The 14,453-nt window shown below is 39.6% G+C and overlaps 1 protein-coding gene across 4 annotated transcripts; it reads right to left on the reverse strand.

Annotated features, from left to right (window-relative positions):
• Positions 1-2,683: 2,683 nt before the first annotated feature.
• On the reverse strand, positions 2,684-14,453 carry anxa6 (annexin A6). 4 transcript variants are annotated; one of them, XM_085132732.1, is made up of 25 exons: positions 14,303-14,453; positions 13,311-13,366; positions 11,488-11,572; positions 11,233-11,327; positions 10,188-10,301; positions 10,013-10,103; positions 9,859-9,938; positions 9,705-9,761; positions 8,626-8,719; positions 8,262-8,357; positions 8,124-8,182; positions 7,831-7,953; positions 7,678-7,736; positions 7,329-7,407; positions 6,641-6,722; positions 6,447-6,541; positions 6,209-6,322; positions 5,484-5,574; positions 5,315-5,394; positions 5,034-5,087; positions 4,842-4,935; positions 4,626-4,721; positions 4,436-4,494; positions 4,146-4,268; positions 2,684-3,125 (listed from the first exon to the last, which is right to left on the reverse strand). In XM_085132732.1, exons 2-25 carry the CDS (start codon positions 13,311-13,313, stop codon positions 3,066-3,068), a joined length of 1,983 nt encoding a protein of 660 aa, XP_084988858.1. In that variant the 5' UTR covers positions 13,314-13,366; positions 14,303-14,453; the 3' UTR covers positions 2,684-3,065. The 4 variants fall into 4 exon arrangements, with proteins under 4 accessions (XP_084988858.1, XP_084988840.1, XP_084988849.1 ...); XM_085132714.1 differs by having other exon boundaries at positions 4,131-4,268; XM_085132723.1 differs by lacking the exon at positions 14,303-14,453 and adding an exon at positions 13,449-14,006 and having other exon boundaries at positions 4,131-4,268.

The raw sequence follows: 14,453 nt of genomic DNA on the forward strand, positions 1-14,453 counted from the left end.
TGAAAAGTCACATGCTTCAACTAAAGCCACGTACAACAATGAAACAATAGGCATACGCACACATGCACACACAAAGGGTATCTATCCCTTTGGCCATAAAGGTCGGGTAAAAATGTGTGACTGTGATCCCCAGAGAGCCATTTAGTGTCTACAGGAAAAAGCAACAGCACAGCTCATGTGGCTGTCACACACACAGAAGTTGTTTTTTCCTCATTCCTGTGCCTGCCAACATTTACATTGCCCATATTTTTTTGGTGCAAAGTGTTTCCACTTCGGGCTGCTGTGATGTGCAGAAATGATAAACATGCTGATGACTCTGAGACTGCCAGAAGAAAACAAAAACTACAGGCCTGAGGATACAGGAAATGTCACCCATCATTCAGTCTTGCTGGGTGACAAACTGCACACTTTTTCTTATGCTCCCACCAACATTTGACAATATTTTAAAGCACTGCACAAAGCTAGCAGAATGAACACATGGTATGTTTGTTTGTTTGTTTTTTAAATGAGCAATCCTCAAATTTGAGCCCTTCTCTAAACCCTTTTTGTCTGTAGCACAGAGTAGGCACCTCACCCTGCTGAGACAGGGACGCTTTCTCATCTCCCAGCAGTGGAAATTAGCAGCTGATAGTCATTAGCTCTGTGCTACTTAATACAAAAAGTCCTTTTGTTAGCCGAGTAGTGACCAGCCATCGTTCTCGAGGCATTAAATCAGGGACATTATTGCTGCTGAGACTCTATCGCAATGCAAAAAAACCTCAAAAACTGGGCTACATATCACTGGCAACAGATACAAATGTATTTTAACATTTTACAGGTTACTTACATCAATTTTAGTTAAAAAAAAAAAAAAAAAAGTTGTAGACTTTATAAAATCCAAGACTTTGTATTAGCTTGACAAATACAGTTCGTCTAGGCCTGTGTGTAATGGATACTAACAGATTTTTTTTATGATAGTGAGTAAATCAGTTTTAAAGTATAATTTGAGTTCTTTTATCTTCAGTTTTTATAATCCACAACGTATTGAAAACTGGAAAAAACAAAAGCAAAACAAGTTTTGAGAGTGATGATAATATACACTGTGGTCAGTATATACAACAGATTTTTATACAATATTTATCACAAATCTCTTCTTTTCTAGCGTGATGCATGTTTTCACTGTTCCATTTGCCCAAAACATTCTGTTGCAAACAAAGGGCAGCCTATAACTGAGAACAAAAACTGACCCACCCAAAACTATATTTTAAAAAAATCACATATCTATAAATATTCACACATCTAAAATATTCTTTACTTACATTTCAAATGTTAAAACAAATAAACAACAACTCACCCACACATTTAGCTCGTATCGGAGAGGCACTTTTTAAGGAAACTGGTGAATTGGGGGAAGCGATTTCACTGTGAGACTTGGGGAATTCCCATAACCCATAAAATGGCCTGATACTGAAGGCTCAGAACCTGGTGTGTGTCCAACTGTTTGGCCTGCCTTTGCCAACACATGAATGGAAAGCTGTATACATTTAAATCATTTATGTGCAGCAGCTTGCAGTTTGCAGCACATGCACGTGCTTCATATAAGGATGCATGGCAAAAAACCTACAATACTGAATGATACAAAAGAGCCACTTGGCACATAATGTGACAAGTATAACAGAGAAAAATGCATAGACAACTTATTCTAGTGCGTATGCAAGGTGTGGTAGGCCTACATGCAGAACTGTGCTTGGCTTGTTTGCATGAAGGAACCACAGTTATGAAAACTATAACAACATGAAGTCAACGGCTAAAGCAATATCTTCGACTCCCTCTGAGAACTGAGCACCTTTGAAATATGTAAACTTGAATCCGTTTAATTTATGCAGTACGAGCTCATCATTGCTACAGCAAAAAAAATAAAAAATCCCCCGTTATCAAAAGGGAAATTCAAGAACAGTGTATATATTGACATTAACAAAGTGTTATTGCAGTAATCTCTTAATCTCCTGTAATTATGATCAAATAGAGCAATTTCAAGTTGGGTGTGCCACTGAGAGCAGCAAGAGCTGCAGACTCTTATTTATTGCCTTGGATTTGACGTACTGCAGGGGATTTCCTCGCCACATACATCTTTTTTTTCTTCTTTCCTCTTTTAACTTGCAGTGGCCCGACAACAGCTGCGCTCACACATATGCAATGAGCTGAAACACTAACAAGAAAAGGACAGCTGTCTTGCACTTTTCCTCTGCATTAACAAGTGTACAAGTGCAACTGACACACATGAAATGAAGCGTAAAGTGACGTGTTAATACGCGCAAATGTGGAAGAGCTAATATGAGCGTGTTAACTATCTATTAGCTGCTATTCAATATCTTAAATCTTTGCTTTGCATAAGATGCTATTCTGGCATTGTCAGCCTTTATTTACACTAGTTCTCTTTTATGAGTAACAATAACATATGGGTATTTTTGCTAAGCAGAAGAGGTATTAAAATGGAAGGGGGGTTTCCTGATCTTAAATATTCTAGTTCCCATTTTGCTCACCTCTGTACTGTTGCCAGTATCAACATGGTTAATTATTAAAGTGCCTTGTCAAATACAGGAACCCACGTCATAAAAAAGGTACAGCAAGAGAATGTGTGGTCTGATGAGACAAATTAAAAACTGTAATAACAACATGTAGGAAAAAACAGAAGAGACAACTGTTTTCAATTGTGTATTTTTTTTATTCAGGTGTGTGTTACCTTCAAATCACAGTATTTGTTGGATGGCCTATAAATTAAAGGTTCTGCTTTAGTACCTACTTGTTAAATACACTACAGATGCGAACATGATCATCTTCATCGTGAGCGTATAACACTGTAAAAAAAAAAAGAACCGTCTCATCCTGCTGGACAGGAAGTTGAGACATGAGAGCAGAAAACTGGCTTGCAAGGCTGCGAGGTCATAGGTCACTTGATTTGGCTGAAGAGTGGCAGCAGTTACACTGAGAAAAGATGCTGACGTGAACCATCACAGTTTCACTCTGTCAACAGTCTTGTGGTCACTAAAGTCTGTGAACTGAGCTGCAGCGGGGCTATAACTGCGTTAATCTTCCCCTCCACAGAGAGTCAGCAGGGTTTTGCGATAGTCTCCTGACGTGTCACCCTGTGCATGATCATAAAAACACAAATAGTGGAAAAATCATTTGGTCATGTTTTGGAAGGCAGTGCTTATTTCCGGCTCACACAATAGTTAAATGCAGAAGAGAAGCTGTGAAATCGGTCTATATCAACAAAGGAGTTAAAAGTGGAATTTCCCCTGTTTATCAGCTGACACTCATACAGTAGATAAAGATTTCTATTTTATAATCTCGATCAAGATTTCACATTTGTATGGCAAAAACGAAACTATGCAGGGCAACTGGTTAGCTTATATTAGTATACATTTTAGAAACAAGGGTAACACAAGCTGGCATTTTCCAGAGGCAACAGAACCAATAAATCTCCTGCTGTTGGCTTTAAGAGGTGCTGGAAGGTGGATTAATAGCGTAGATTGGGATTTGAAGCTTTCCCCCAAACTCTCAGAGGAACATAAATAAGCATATTTCTCAAAACATGCACAGATTTAAACTTTGAGAAACTGCTCAAATCGAAACCGCTTTTGTAACTGAAGCTAGCAAACTGAAAATGTACAATTAAATTGAATTAATTTAATAAATGATCAATTCAGTTATTTCTCTGCACAACTCATAAAAACAAGATAAAGCAATCCTTGCTCTTGCATAATGTGGAAATGTGTTTTCCAAACCAATCCAGGGCAGCTTGTTTTTATTGGTGTCACAGTGATTTCATCTGTAAGTTATTATAGAACTGCTTTTAGGAACTTCCTGTCTCTGCATCTGTCAGCCAATCACAGAGCAGAGATAGAGGAAGCATGCAAGAGGGAAATTCCTAAACAGCTGTGTTGTGGCCACAGACCCATAGTCCACCGCAGAGAGCTATAGATTACCGTACCCCACCACCTTACCGCAGCAACAGAAAAAGGATGTGCACTGCATGCTCTGCACACAGCGGGACCAAAGCAATTAAACCAAACCTCCACAGACACACAAGTCACATGTGAACACAGCATGCCAAGTAGAGGTGTTAGTAGACAAAGAGTCAGACTTACAATCATAGTTTCTACCTGGATGAATTCATGGAGGGAGGCATCGTGAGTTTCTTTGAACTCTTTTCGGATGTTAAAAAGGTCAATCTCGCTACGGGACACCATGATGCGGATCAGCGCTCTGTCGTCTGTACCAAGACCCTGCAGAGGAGATCAATAAATACTTTGTATATTCTGACTTAGACAACAGAGGATTCTGCACCAATAAAAGTGACCTAATCACGTGTTATGGCTGACATCTAGTATCCAGATGACATGCTGAATAACTGATCGAACCCTAACTCATCTAAAACAGAATGAAGAGATACCTTCATGGCTTTGTACAAACGGTCTGCAAAATAAGAGGGCTGGTTCTTTACACTGCGCACTGCAAAGACAAGAGAAACATGCAACAGCTGAGAAGTTGTCACCCAGATTGGATTTCATCAACAGTATCATCCGCTGTGGCAAACTTGAAAGTAAAAGAGAATAAAGTCTGTAGTGAAAAATAGTCATTACCTATTGCATAAAATGCATTTTTCACATCTCCAGACATCTCCTTCTTAATAATCTGTTCAATGTCCTTGTTACTGCATTTGACAAACTCCTGGAACACTGTGAACAGCAAAGAGCACGAAAATTTATTGTGACCTGAATCCACTGCATTTTGTTGGAGAAATTTAGTTGAACACTTGTAAAGATCATTGCAACCTACATATCTGTGATGACCTTTACCTTTCCTGAGATGAGGGAAGCTCCTGGTGCACAGGATGCTCATGAACTTCATCACCATGTCATCTGAGTCAGCATTGCATGCATCGGCAAGTTCCTGGTTTGTTCAGGAAGAACAGTGGGAACACAAAACCTTCAGATCCATTCTTCCATTTCATATTTAAACACAGTAAAGAAAAGGATGCATTCAGTCACCTGAGCATCTGCATTAGCTCTTTCTACATCTGCAGGGCCCTCCTCTCTTGCACCCTGAACAGACAAGGAGGTTAAATGCAAATTAGTGCCGCTCTGTAAGGCTAGCGGTTAACCAAAGACGTATATTTTTTTTTTGTAAGACACTATAAAAGACAGTTAGGGAGGTGATTAAATAGATCTATGTGTAACAGAGAACACAAACCAGACTACCAGACTGCAACTTGTGAGTGGGCGTGGAAATTACACACAGTGTGAGTTCTCATGATGATGACAGACATTACCTGCACGAGAGAAACGAGGATCCGACAGAAATGGCCTGATGTGTCTGACTGAATGGCATCCTCCAAAGACTTTTTATAGGCTGCAAAGTATGATATATTACATGCCCTGACAAAGGTTTTTAGGACAAAGCAAGTGATTCTTTAAGCCTTATTCTGGTGCCAAACTTACCACCCTGATAGGCAGCATTCATGGCATGTATTTCCTGATTGCTCCTGGTAACCAGGATCTCAATGAGAGCGTGTTCATCAGTCCCAGCCCCCTAGGAAATAAAAGCTAGTGTGAGCTTCATTTTTTGCTATTTTGGTGCCTGTTTTTTTTTTTTTTTTTTTTTTTTTAAGAAATAGGCTTTCTAACTCTATGCTGATTATTGTATGTGTGGGACCCAGCAAGGTAGTGCTTTGAGAAATATAAAAAGGTACAAGAGCCCATTTCAATGTTTAGCTGCCTGTTTAATTCTAAATAACACACTGGACTTCCAAGCTGTTGTCAACATCCAAGACTTACTACTTATCCAAAACAGGTTTCATCTGTTCAGTAACCAAATTATTATATTTCACTATTTGAAAAAGCATAAAACGAGGACACAAACAATTATGAAACACCATCTGCACGCAAGTGCTCTCTGCTGAGAGCAGAGGATGAGTCAGGTTTGCCACATAAGGAAATTCAGTCAGGTTGAAAAGTTATAAATACATTTTTATTTGACTATAAAATATGTTCTATGTAATTTATCTCGGCCAAATATCAACCACCACATGTTTGGGAAACAGGTATCAGTATATGGAGGGTTATATGTGAACCGTGTTCACTACTCATAGAAATGTAACATATTAGCACTGGAGTGTCATTTAAGAGAGAAATCAGTGGGTGTTTTGGTTTAACTCCTACTTTACCTCCATTGCTTTTCTCATCATTTTGGCATCAAATTCAGCTGGCGTCAGCATGAGCCCAATTATCATCCTCTCTAAGTTCTTTGACAATTCAGACTTCAGGTCCTTCATCAGATCCTGGAACGCCGAACACAGTGAGTTGTTAAAAGCTGTCGTATCCAGTGGAGGACATATAACAATAAATGAATAAAGGTAATATTTTGTGATTTAGCCATATTTTTTTATCATTCTTGTGTCTTACCCTTCCAAGTAGGGATTTGAAGGCCTGTCTGATCTCTTGCCTCTGGGCATTACTTCTCTGTGCAACAATATCAATGATTGCATCTTCATCTGTTCCTGTTATAAAGAAAAAGGAAATGCCATATGTAAAACAAAAGAGTTTTGCAAAGTTGCCAGGATAGTGTCAGTGTGTTTTATATAGCAGGGTTTGCATACCAAATCCCTTCATGGCTTTCCTCAGTGATTGTGCATCAGCAGCAGGGTTGAAATTAGGCGCCAGGCGGACTGTAGGCCTCAGCTGAGGTAGTGCACATTACAAATTTGAAAGACTGACAATTAGTATTTACTCACAGAGTGGCAAAGTTACTAATATCCGTTAATTAAATCCATATCTGTAAGTTTGAACTAAAAGCACAAAGAGGTCTGAAGAACATGCAAAATAAATTATTTGTTATTCAAGATTTTTTTTATTATCTGATAAAAAATTATGAAGCAACACATTTGGCTTTATGATAATAATCTCTTGACATCTGAGGGGGCGGGTGCCCTCTTGAGTTTAGAATTCATGACACCGCTAACAATGCAAAAGGTTGGTAGGATGAAAAACAGCTCAGTTTCAGGAAGCATTAGTGAGACAGCCTTTTGTTGTCAAAAATGCTGAGATCTTTTTGACATTCACTCTCCAAATGGGGGTTTGGAGAGTTCATTCTAACAGAAAACTATTTGTGTTTCAGCGAACAGCACTCTGATCACATCTAGACAAAGCCTTCACTGTGTAGACATAACACTGTTAGCATATTGCCATAGCACATCATTACAGGGCCAGCAGGTAGTGGAGATGCAAAGCTCTGCTGAGGCAAACATGCAAACACACATCTAAGGTGGGAGCAGATAGAGCCCAAACCTGCACTCTGGTCATGGCACTTAATTCCCACATCTTGTAGGCTATCTGAGCAGCTTCAGGGAAGAATTCTCCAGCTAAGCTGCAATGACCGGTTTGACAAAACATAGCACACTCAGCAAAGCCAGAACCTCAAGCGGTAAATAGTGGGAACATTTCTAGGAAGAAGACTAAAATACAGTCTCTGCACCGTAAGTTTATTTAACTCAATTATAAGCTTCAACAAAAAGTTTCCATTAGCCTCAGCATTCATTAAGATAATAAAGCTTTTATACAGTTCAAAGTAACAGTAGTAACGCCATACAGTGGTCCTCTAGCACCCCCTTCTGGATGCAGCATTCCTAAAACTTACTCATCATCCCCTCCACAGAGGTTGAGCAGAGTCCGCTTGTAATCCCCTGATGTATCATCCTGGTTGACATACACACACACACACAAAGTCATATAAGTGCTCTACATTCACATACAGAGTGCATATAAAACATGCTGTACCTCTCTTTCTCACCTTAATCATGTTATAAAGTGACTTCTCATATCTGAGGCGGAAACACTCTCGAATGTCCAACATGTCAATTTCAGAGCGAGAAATCAGGATCCGGATCAGAGTGTTGTCAGCTGTACCGAGACCCTGGAGGGATTGAGGGACGATGCATTGTGGCAACAGTTAAGTCATCCTGAGCAATTTTAATAAATTTAACAATCTGTCACTAACAAGACCTCATTCATCATAACTGTACCAGTAAGGCCTTTCTGCCTACAAACACACTGGAACCAAACTGAATGGCTACTTGAGCTTACCTTCATTGACTTGTAGAGGCGCTTGGCAAAGAACATGGGAACGCTCCTTATGCACTGGACTATGTGAAAAATGACCAAATTAGGCACTGTGTTGTGTCACAATGTAAAGTACAATGGTGCATTCAGTGTATTTCCTACCAACGGCCAGCATCAGTCTCTCAAAGTCTCCAGACAGCTCGTTCTTAATGCTGTCCTCAATGCTCAGCTCTGCAATCTTCTCATATTCATCAAAAACTAAACAAACAGAGGAAAATATTGCACAAAAGTATCAATCTCATCGTTTTGGGTCATTATTGTGTAAAATCTTGAGTTTGCCTTTGTGCTTTAATTCCCCCCAGATTTGACTAAAATGGTTGTCCTGGCATGTTAGCAAGTTTAGGTAACACACATAGTAGCAGGAGGCTAATACTGGGGACCGCCAGCTTCTGAGTCACTTGAGGTCAGAGTGGGGATGACTGGAACGCCTCATTGTTGAGATATTTTCTCGGAGAACTGAGCTCACCCATGCGGAGGTGGGTCACACTACGGCTTCCCAGGATCATGATAAATTTGGCCTCGTCCGTCCCCCACTGCTCCTCTCCAGCTGCATAGAGATCCTACAGAGAGTTTAGAAAACAGATAGGGTCCAGGGCAGAGTTATTATAATTTCGTATTTTGTAATTGTATTTCATTTTTATTTAGTTTTAACTTTTTTGGTTTTAATTCGGTTTAGTTTCAGGTGGTTTCCAGAGTGAGTTTACTCGTTTCAGTTCAGTTTTTTTTATTGTTTGAAAATGTTTCGTTTTAGTTTAGTTTCTATTACTGTAAGTCTTAGTTTTAGTCTTTAGTAATTATTACTGTGAGCAGGGCATCGTGTCAGAGGCAAGATTTAAGTAAATCAGTACAGGTATTACAACAGAAACACAGGACTTTTTGAGCAGCTGACTTACAGTCTTATAGACATTAACATTTCTAGAAATACATTCATGAAAGCCTCATAAGGCAAATTTTGATGAAATTTTACCAAAATAACAACAATAACAAACACTAAAACTAATGATATTTTTATTTTTATTTTATTTCAGTTAATTTTACAAAATCAGAAAATAATTTCAGTTAATTGATTTTATTCTGATCTCTACTTTTTAATTCTTATCTTAGTTATTTAAAATGTTTTTTCCACATCTACATTTATTTCTTAGTTGAGTTTTAGTTAACTATAACAACCTTGGGGCAAAATTTATCTCAGGGTCACAGGAAGCTGTACTGGCCTTAATTAATAAGCCAAATACCCACTACACTATCCTGGATGCCTAAAATACTTGATTGACATTAGCTTTTATGTTTAGTCTTAATTAAAAAAAATGCATACACATCTGCTGAACTAATTTTTGCTAAACTGACTGCAGCGCTTCCACATGTCAGCACAATACTCATTTAAAGCAACAGAGGCCATTCAGCACTGCCACCAATATGATACTTTAAAAGGAAAGTAAAGGATGCTTTTACAACAGGACACTTCAAGTATTCTTCAAACAAAAGCTGTGTAAAGTCAAACAGCATGTGCATGTTTAGCTTTTATGTTGGCTATAAAATGCTTACTTGGGCATCCTGCTGAACCAGATCTGCATCCACTACTCCTGACTCATCTCTGGTCCCCTAGAAGTATTTAATCAAAACAACAGACTGCAGATTAGTCAGAGTTTAAAGGCACAGTGATCAAAGTGTGTTTGAGTTTCCTACTTAGTCAACTCACCTGAAGTAAAACAACCAGCATCTTCTTAAAGTGGCCTGAAGTGTCTGCGATTACATCCTCCTCCATGTCTCTGCCATAGGCTGGGTACACAGATGACAGTTCTAAATACTATCAGATGCGTAATTCAAGTGACGTCTTAGATAAAACATCTTACCGTCCTTGTATGCTGCAACCATGTCATGTATTTGTTTGTTGTTCCTAGAAGCCAGTACTTCAATCAGGCATCTCTCATTTGTTCCAGCACCCTTAAAACAGAGTATGAAGGCGGATGTGAAACAGTTTCTGCCTCATTTAATACGGAGTGAGAGCGAATCACATTTTTGGCTTACTTTGATTGCATCATGGATTTCTTTGGCATCGTGGTAGGCCCGGGTTCTCATCAGACTGACAATGAGGCGCTCAAATTTTCCTGTGAGCTCATATTTGAGATCATCAATCAGGTCCTGATGAAAGAGAATTTCAGTGATGCTGGACTCAAAACTGCTATCTTAAGCTTTTAAAGTGTCTAAGCAATGTCTGGAAATTACAGTTGTGCTTAGATGTTCACATACACTCATCATGGGCGTAAATGTCTGGTCATTTTGGGCTTTCAATAATTTCTTTGAGCTGTTATTTTCCCATGGTGAAATGACTATATGGCATAGATCTTTAATGGCTTAAACAAAAACAAGAATTGGGTGCCTCGGCTTTACTCCATCAAACATACCTCTTATCATTTTGGCCAGATAACTCAATCTTTGTCTCATCTAACCATAAATATTTCTCGAGAAAGTATTTGACTTTTCTACAACGGTATGCAAATTTCAGTCAAGCTTGAAGGTGCTGATTTTGGAGTAGATGCTCCTCACTATCCTCTCGGTCTGTGGTGATTTCAAACTCTCTTCATTGGAGACAGTGATGCTGGTGTTCCAACAGTTTCCAGTTCATGGCAGGCTTGAGCCTCGGTGGTTCCTGGGTTCTGAGAATGGCAGTTTTGGTCTACTCCCTTGACAAAATGGTGACACATCTGAATAACTTTACATACAGTTGTTTGTAGTGATGATCCTGGAATCTGCAGCTGGTTAGGAATGGCTCCAGGAGACCTTCCCAAACTGCGTAAATCTACAATTGTCCTTCTTAGATCGTCACTGAGTTTCTCTAAATATTGGTCAGTAAAATACATTTGACCCTGAATGGATTGAAGACACTCCAAAATAAATTCAAAATTGTGCACCTAATTCTTATTTTAAACCCATTAAATATGTATACTCTACATTTATTGCAACCTGGAAAAAAATAATAGTTAAAATAAATCATTAGATCATTGAAATTAACAGATGAATGCCAAGTAAACTTCTGATCACAGCTGTAGCATTTAAAAATGTATTTGTTTACCTGTCCAAAGTTGCTTTTGTAAGCTGCGATGATTTCTTGCCTTTGCGCATTGCTTCGAGAGGTGACCAGGTCCAAGATGGCCTCTTTGTCACTTCCTGAGAAACAGAAAAGAAACATTTTCAACAAAGACCTAAAAACTCATCTTAGACAGCATCGAGAAATTCGTCAAGTGATGATTCAACTGACTAGTGAGGAGGACAAACGATGACCTTTACACCTCCGTGGCCAAGAATCACGGAGGAGCGGGGCACTCACCAATGCCTTTCATAGCACTGTAAAGGGCCTCGGCATCAGCGGTGGGGTCAAAATCGGGAGCGTCTGTTATTGTACCTCTGAACACCTGAAAGAGTGAACAGTTCAAGTCAATTTCAAACATTTTCAGTTAAGATAAGAATAAATAACACAGACATGCTACTCTTTCATGCTTAAATAAAAAGTGACAAGAACATATGATATCAGTCCTCTTTGCGCAAAGTACATCTGAAACAAGATTTCTGTTGTTCGGTATGGTTAGGTCAAAGGTGTCTTTTAATAATAAACTGAATAATAAATAAATACAGCAATGACACTGGTCTGTGGTTACAGAGGTGAGGCCACCAGCTACCAGCTACCAGTCAAGAGCAACAACAAGGGTCTACAATTCCTGATACAACATAAATATACTACATTAGTATTTTTGATTATTTGCTATATTAGCAATGTGATTCTGGAGATGGCATTTTAAAACCGTTAAATGGACTGCTATGAAACTTGATACAATCAGTCATCAAGTCCAGAGACTTTGCTGCTTCATACAGTTTTCCTCTACTGCCATGTGTCATTAAAATATTGGGTTTTTAGTCGACAGCCATGAAATTTGATACATTAATGTCCCCATCAGGATAAATTCCTCTAATATTTGTCACTACATTTCTATGCTAATTATGCTAACACAACCAAACATGTGAGCATTCTTCATGTTACATGTCAACATATCAGTGTAGCTTTTCTGTAGAAAAAAGGACACTAAAAAAGAAAGGCTAGTATGAGAGAAGAGGATCTCACATTTTGAGCCACAGCTTGCATTTTGCAGATGGCTCGAAACAGCAGTGGGCTTGGCTTTGCTATGACTTTGCATATTCTGCTCACCTCCAGAGCAGACCAGTTGTAAACCCTTTTTTTAACCACACACTTTGCTTTTTTAATAGATTTGCACTTTATGTCCCATTCTCTAACAATGCATTATCTCAAGCCACACCTCCTTGCATGCTGAGAGTAGTGGAGTGGTGTAGCAGCAGTGACAGCAGCTGAGAATTTGCACCTGTCTCACCCCCAACAGATCAGAGTGTGTGTATGTTGCCTGCCTGTTTGTGCAGGGGCGGGAAAGTAGACAGGGTCGGGTTGCACACAGAACTTTTACACATCAGACCGTCTAATATGCAATAGCTCAAAAAGGATGAAAAATATCAACATTATGATCTTGTAATAATAAGATCTTCACAAAAATGGCCCATGTACTGAAAAATGAAACTGCAGCAGCTGCTCTCGAGGTTACTGCTGCATTGAGGCTGTCAGCCAAGTTGTGCTCTCCGCCCAGCTACAGAAGCCACTTTATATGCTCTGCTTAACATCACTCCTCAGGACAGCTGTAAAGCTTCACCCACGTGGCAACAGGCCACAAACACAAGCCCCTAGCAACAGATTTTAACTAAACTAATCACGGTTCAGAAGGGTGGTAAAGTGAATTTAATAACATTAAGTTGATTTCTATGCATCCCTCCCCCTATAAGTGCAGTTTGTTTCATCTGGTGCCCAAACTTTAAAAGAGGTAAGAGTTAGTTTGTGTTTAACCTTAAATAATTTTACAAAGTCATTCTGGAAAAATGCCGTCAGGTATAACGAGGTGGCGCAAGTAGCACTCACACTCTACACTCCTGTTTTTGATGTTGCGCAGGGCTCACATGGTGGCAGATGGCAGCCTCACTCTATCCACGTCACACAAAACAATTCATTCTGCTGCACTGATACAAGATCTGGTCTGCAGTTTGATTATAGCTAACATGATACAAGGCCAGATGACCAAGCTCTTGTCCACTTACCATGTCTATATTTGGTCTTATATGTCAACACTGCTCAGGAATCAATAGTTTCAGACCTAAAGGGAAAACAGAAATGCTGAGGTACGGGTAGCCAGTTGCACTGGAAAACATCCCTGCAATGTGAAAGGTGACCTTCACCTCAGCTTTGGATGAAACTATGTTGCAAACAATGATGATCTTTATTTCCTGAGTAAATACAAAGAGGTACTGTTCAGTATCCAGGCTGTTCTTAGCTAGAGCGCAGGAGCAAAAAGCAGACGGGGGCCTGGTTTCTATTAGACTCAACCTCATATTCACACAAAAATACATTGATGGATGGAATATGTTTTATTTAAACTTGCAGGAAAGCTGGAGCCACATTTTCCCATGCAGCTATATTCTGACTATAATGCAGACATTCAGACAAGGTAAACATGTTGAGGCGTCAGTACAGAGAAGCTACTTCTTCTAGACTGACGATGCTTAATTTAGAATCACAACACAGAAGTAGGCTACACTGAACTTATACACAAATATTTTTTAAGGAATAAAGAATTTATGCTAAATTGAGGGGGGAAAGAGTACTCCACATGGTTTGAAATAGTGTACTGTTTGTTTAAGACTCCAGTGAGGCTTTCCCAAAAATAGCACGCGCGCAGTTTATCTTAATATCAGAAGACAGGTCTGGGGGACAGGGCCTCTCGGTCTCTCTCTCCCTCTCTCTCTTTATATGTACACAGGGCCACTCCCTTCTCTGTTAATTCCCCCCCCCCCCCTCCCTGCCCCCCCACACACACCGAAGGATATTCTTTAAATCTGAGGCTTTAAATCTAATGGTATATTGTTTTTCTGAATTAAGTTTCATTTTAAACTTTCCTCGAGTTGAATTTTATTACAGCCGTTCCTTCTGCAGCCAGGGGCCAGGGGCACATTTAAAAATGACACCTCAGCAAACTTTTCTGTTAATTTGTGACCCATTATATGGAGCCGACAGCGAACGACAGAGAGCTTACCTTCTCTGTGCAGGATGTATCGGTGCAGGGTGACAGCGGCCCCTAAACTCGGTCTGTCTTTCCCCCCCGGTCGGATGAATTCAGGCCGGCCAGTTACTCGTCCTCAGTGACGTGGTGACTGCGGCGCTCTCTCGCGCGGCTTCTGTAAAGC

The sequence above is a fragment of the Neolamprologus multifasciatus genome, chromosome 2, assembly GCF_963576455.1.
Source record: "Neolamprologus multifasciatus chromosome 2, fNeoMul1.2, whole genome shotgun sequence".
NCBI classification, from domain to species: domain Eukaryota; kingdom Metazoa; phylum Chordata; class Actinopteri; order Cichliformes; family Cichlidae; genus Neolamprologus; species Neolamprologus multifasciatus.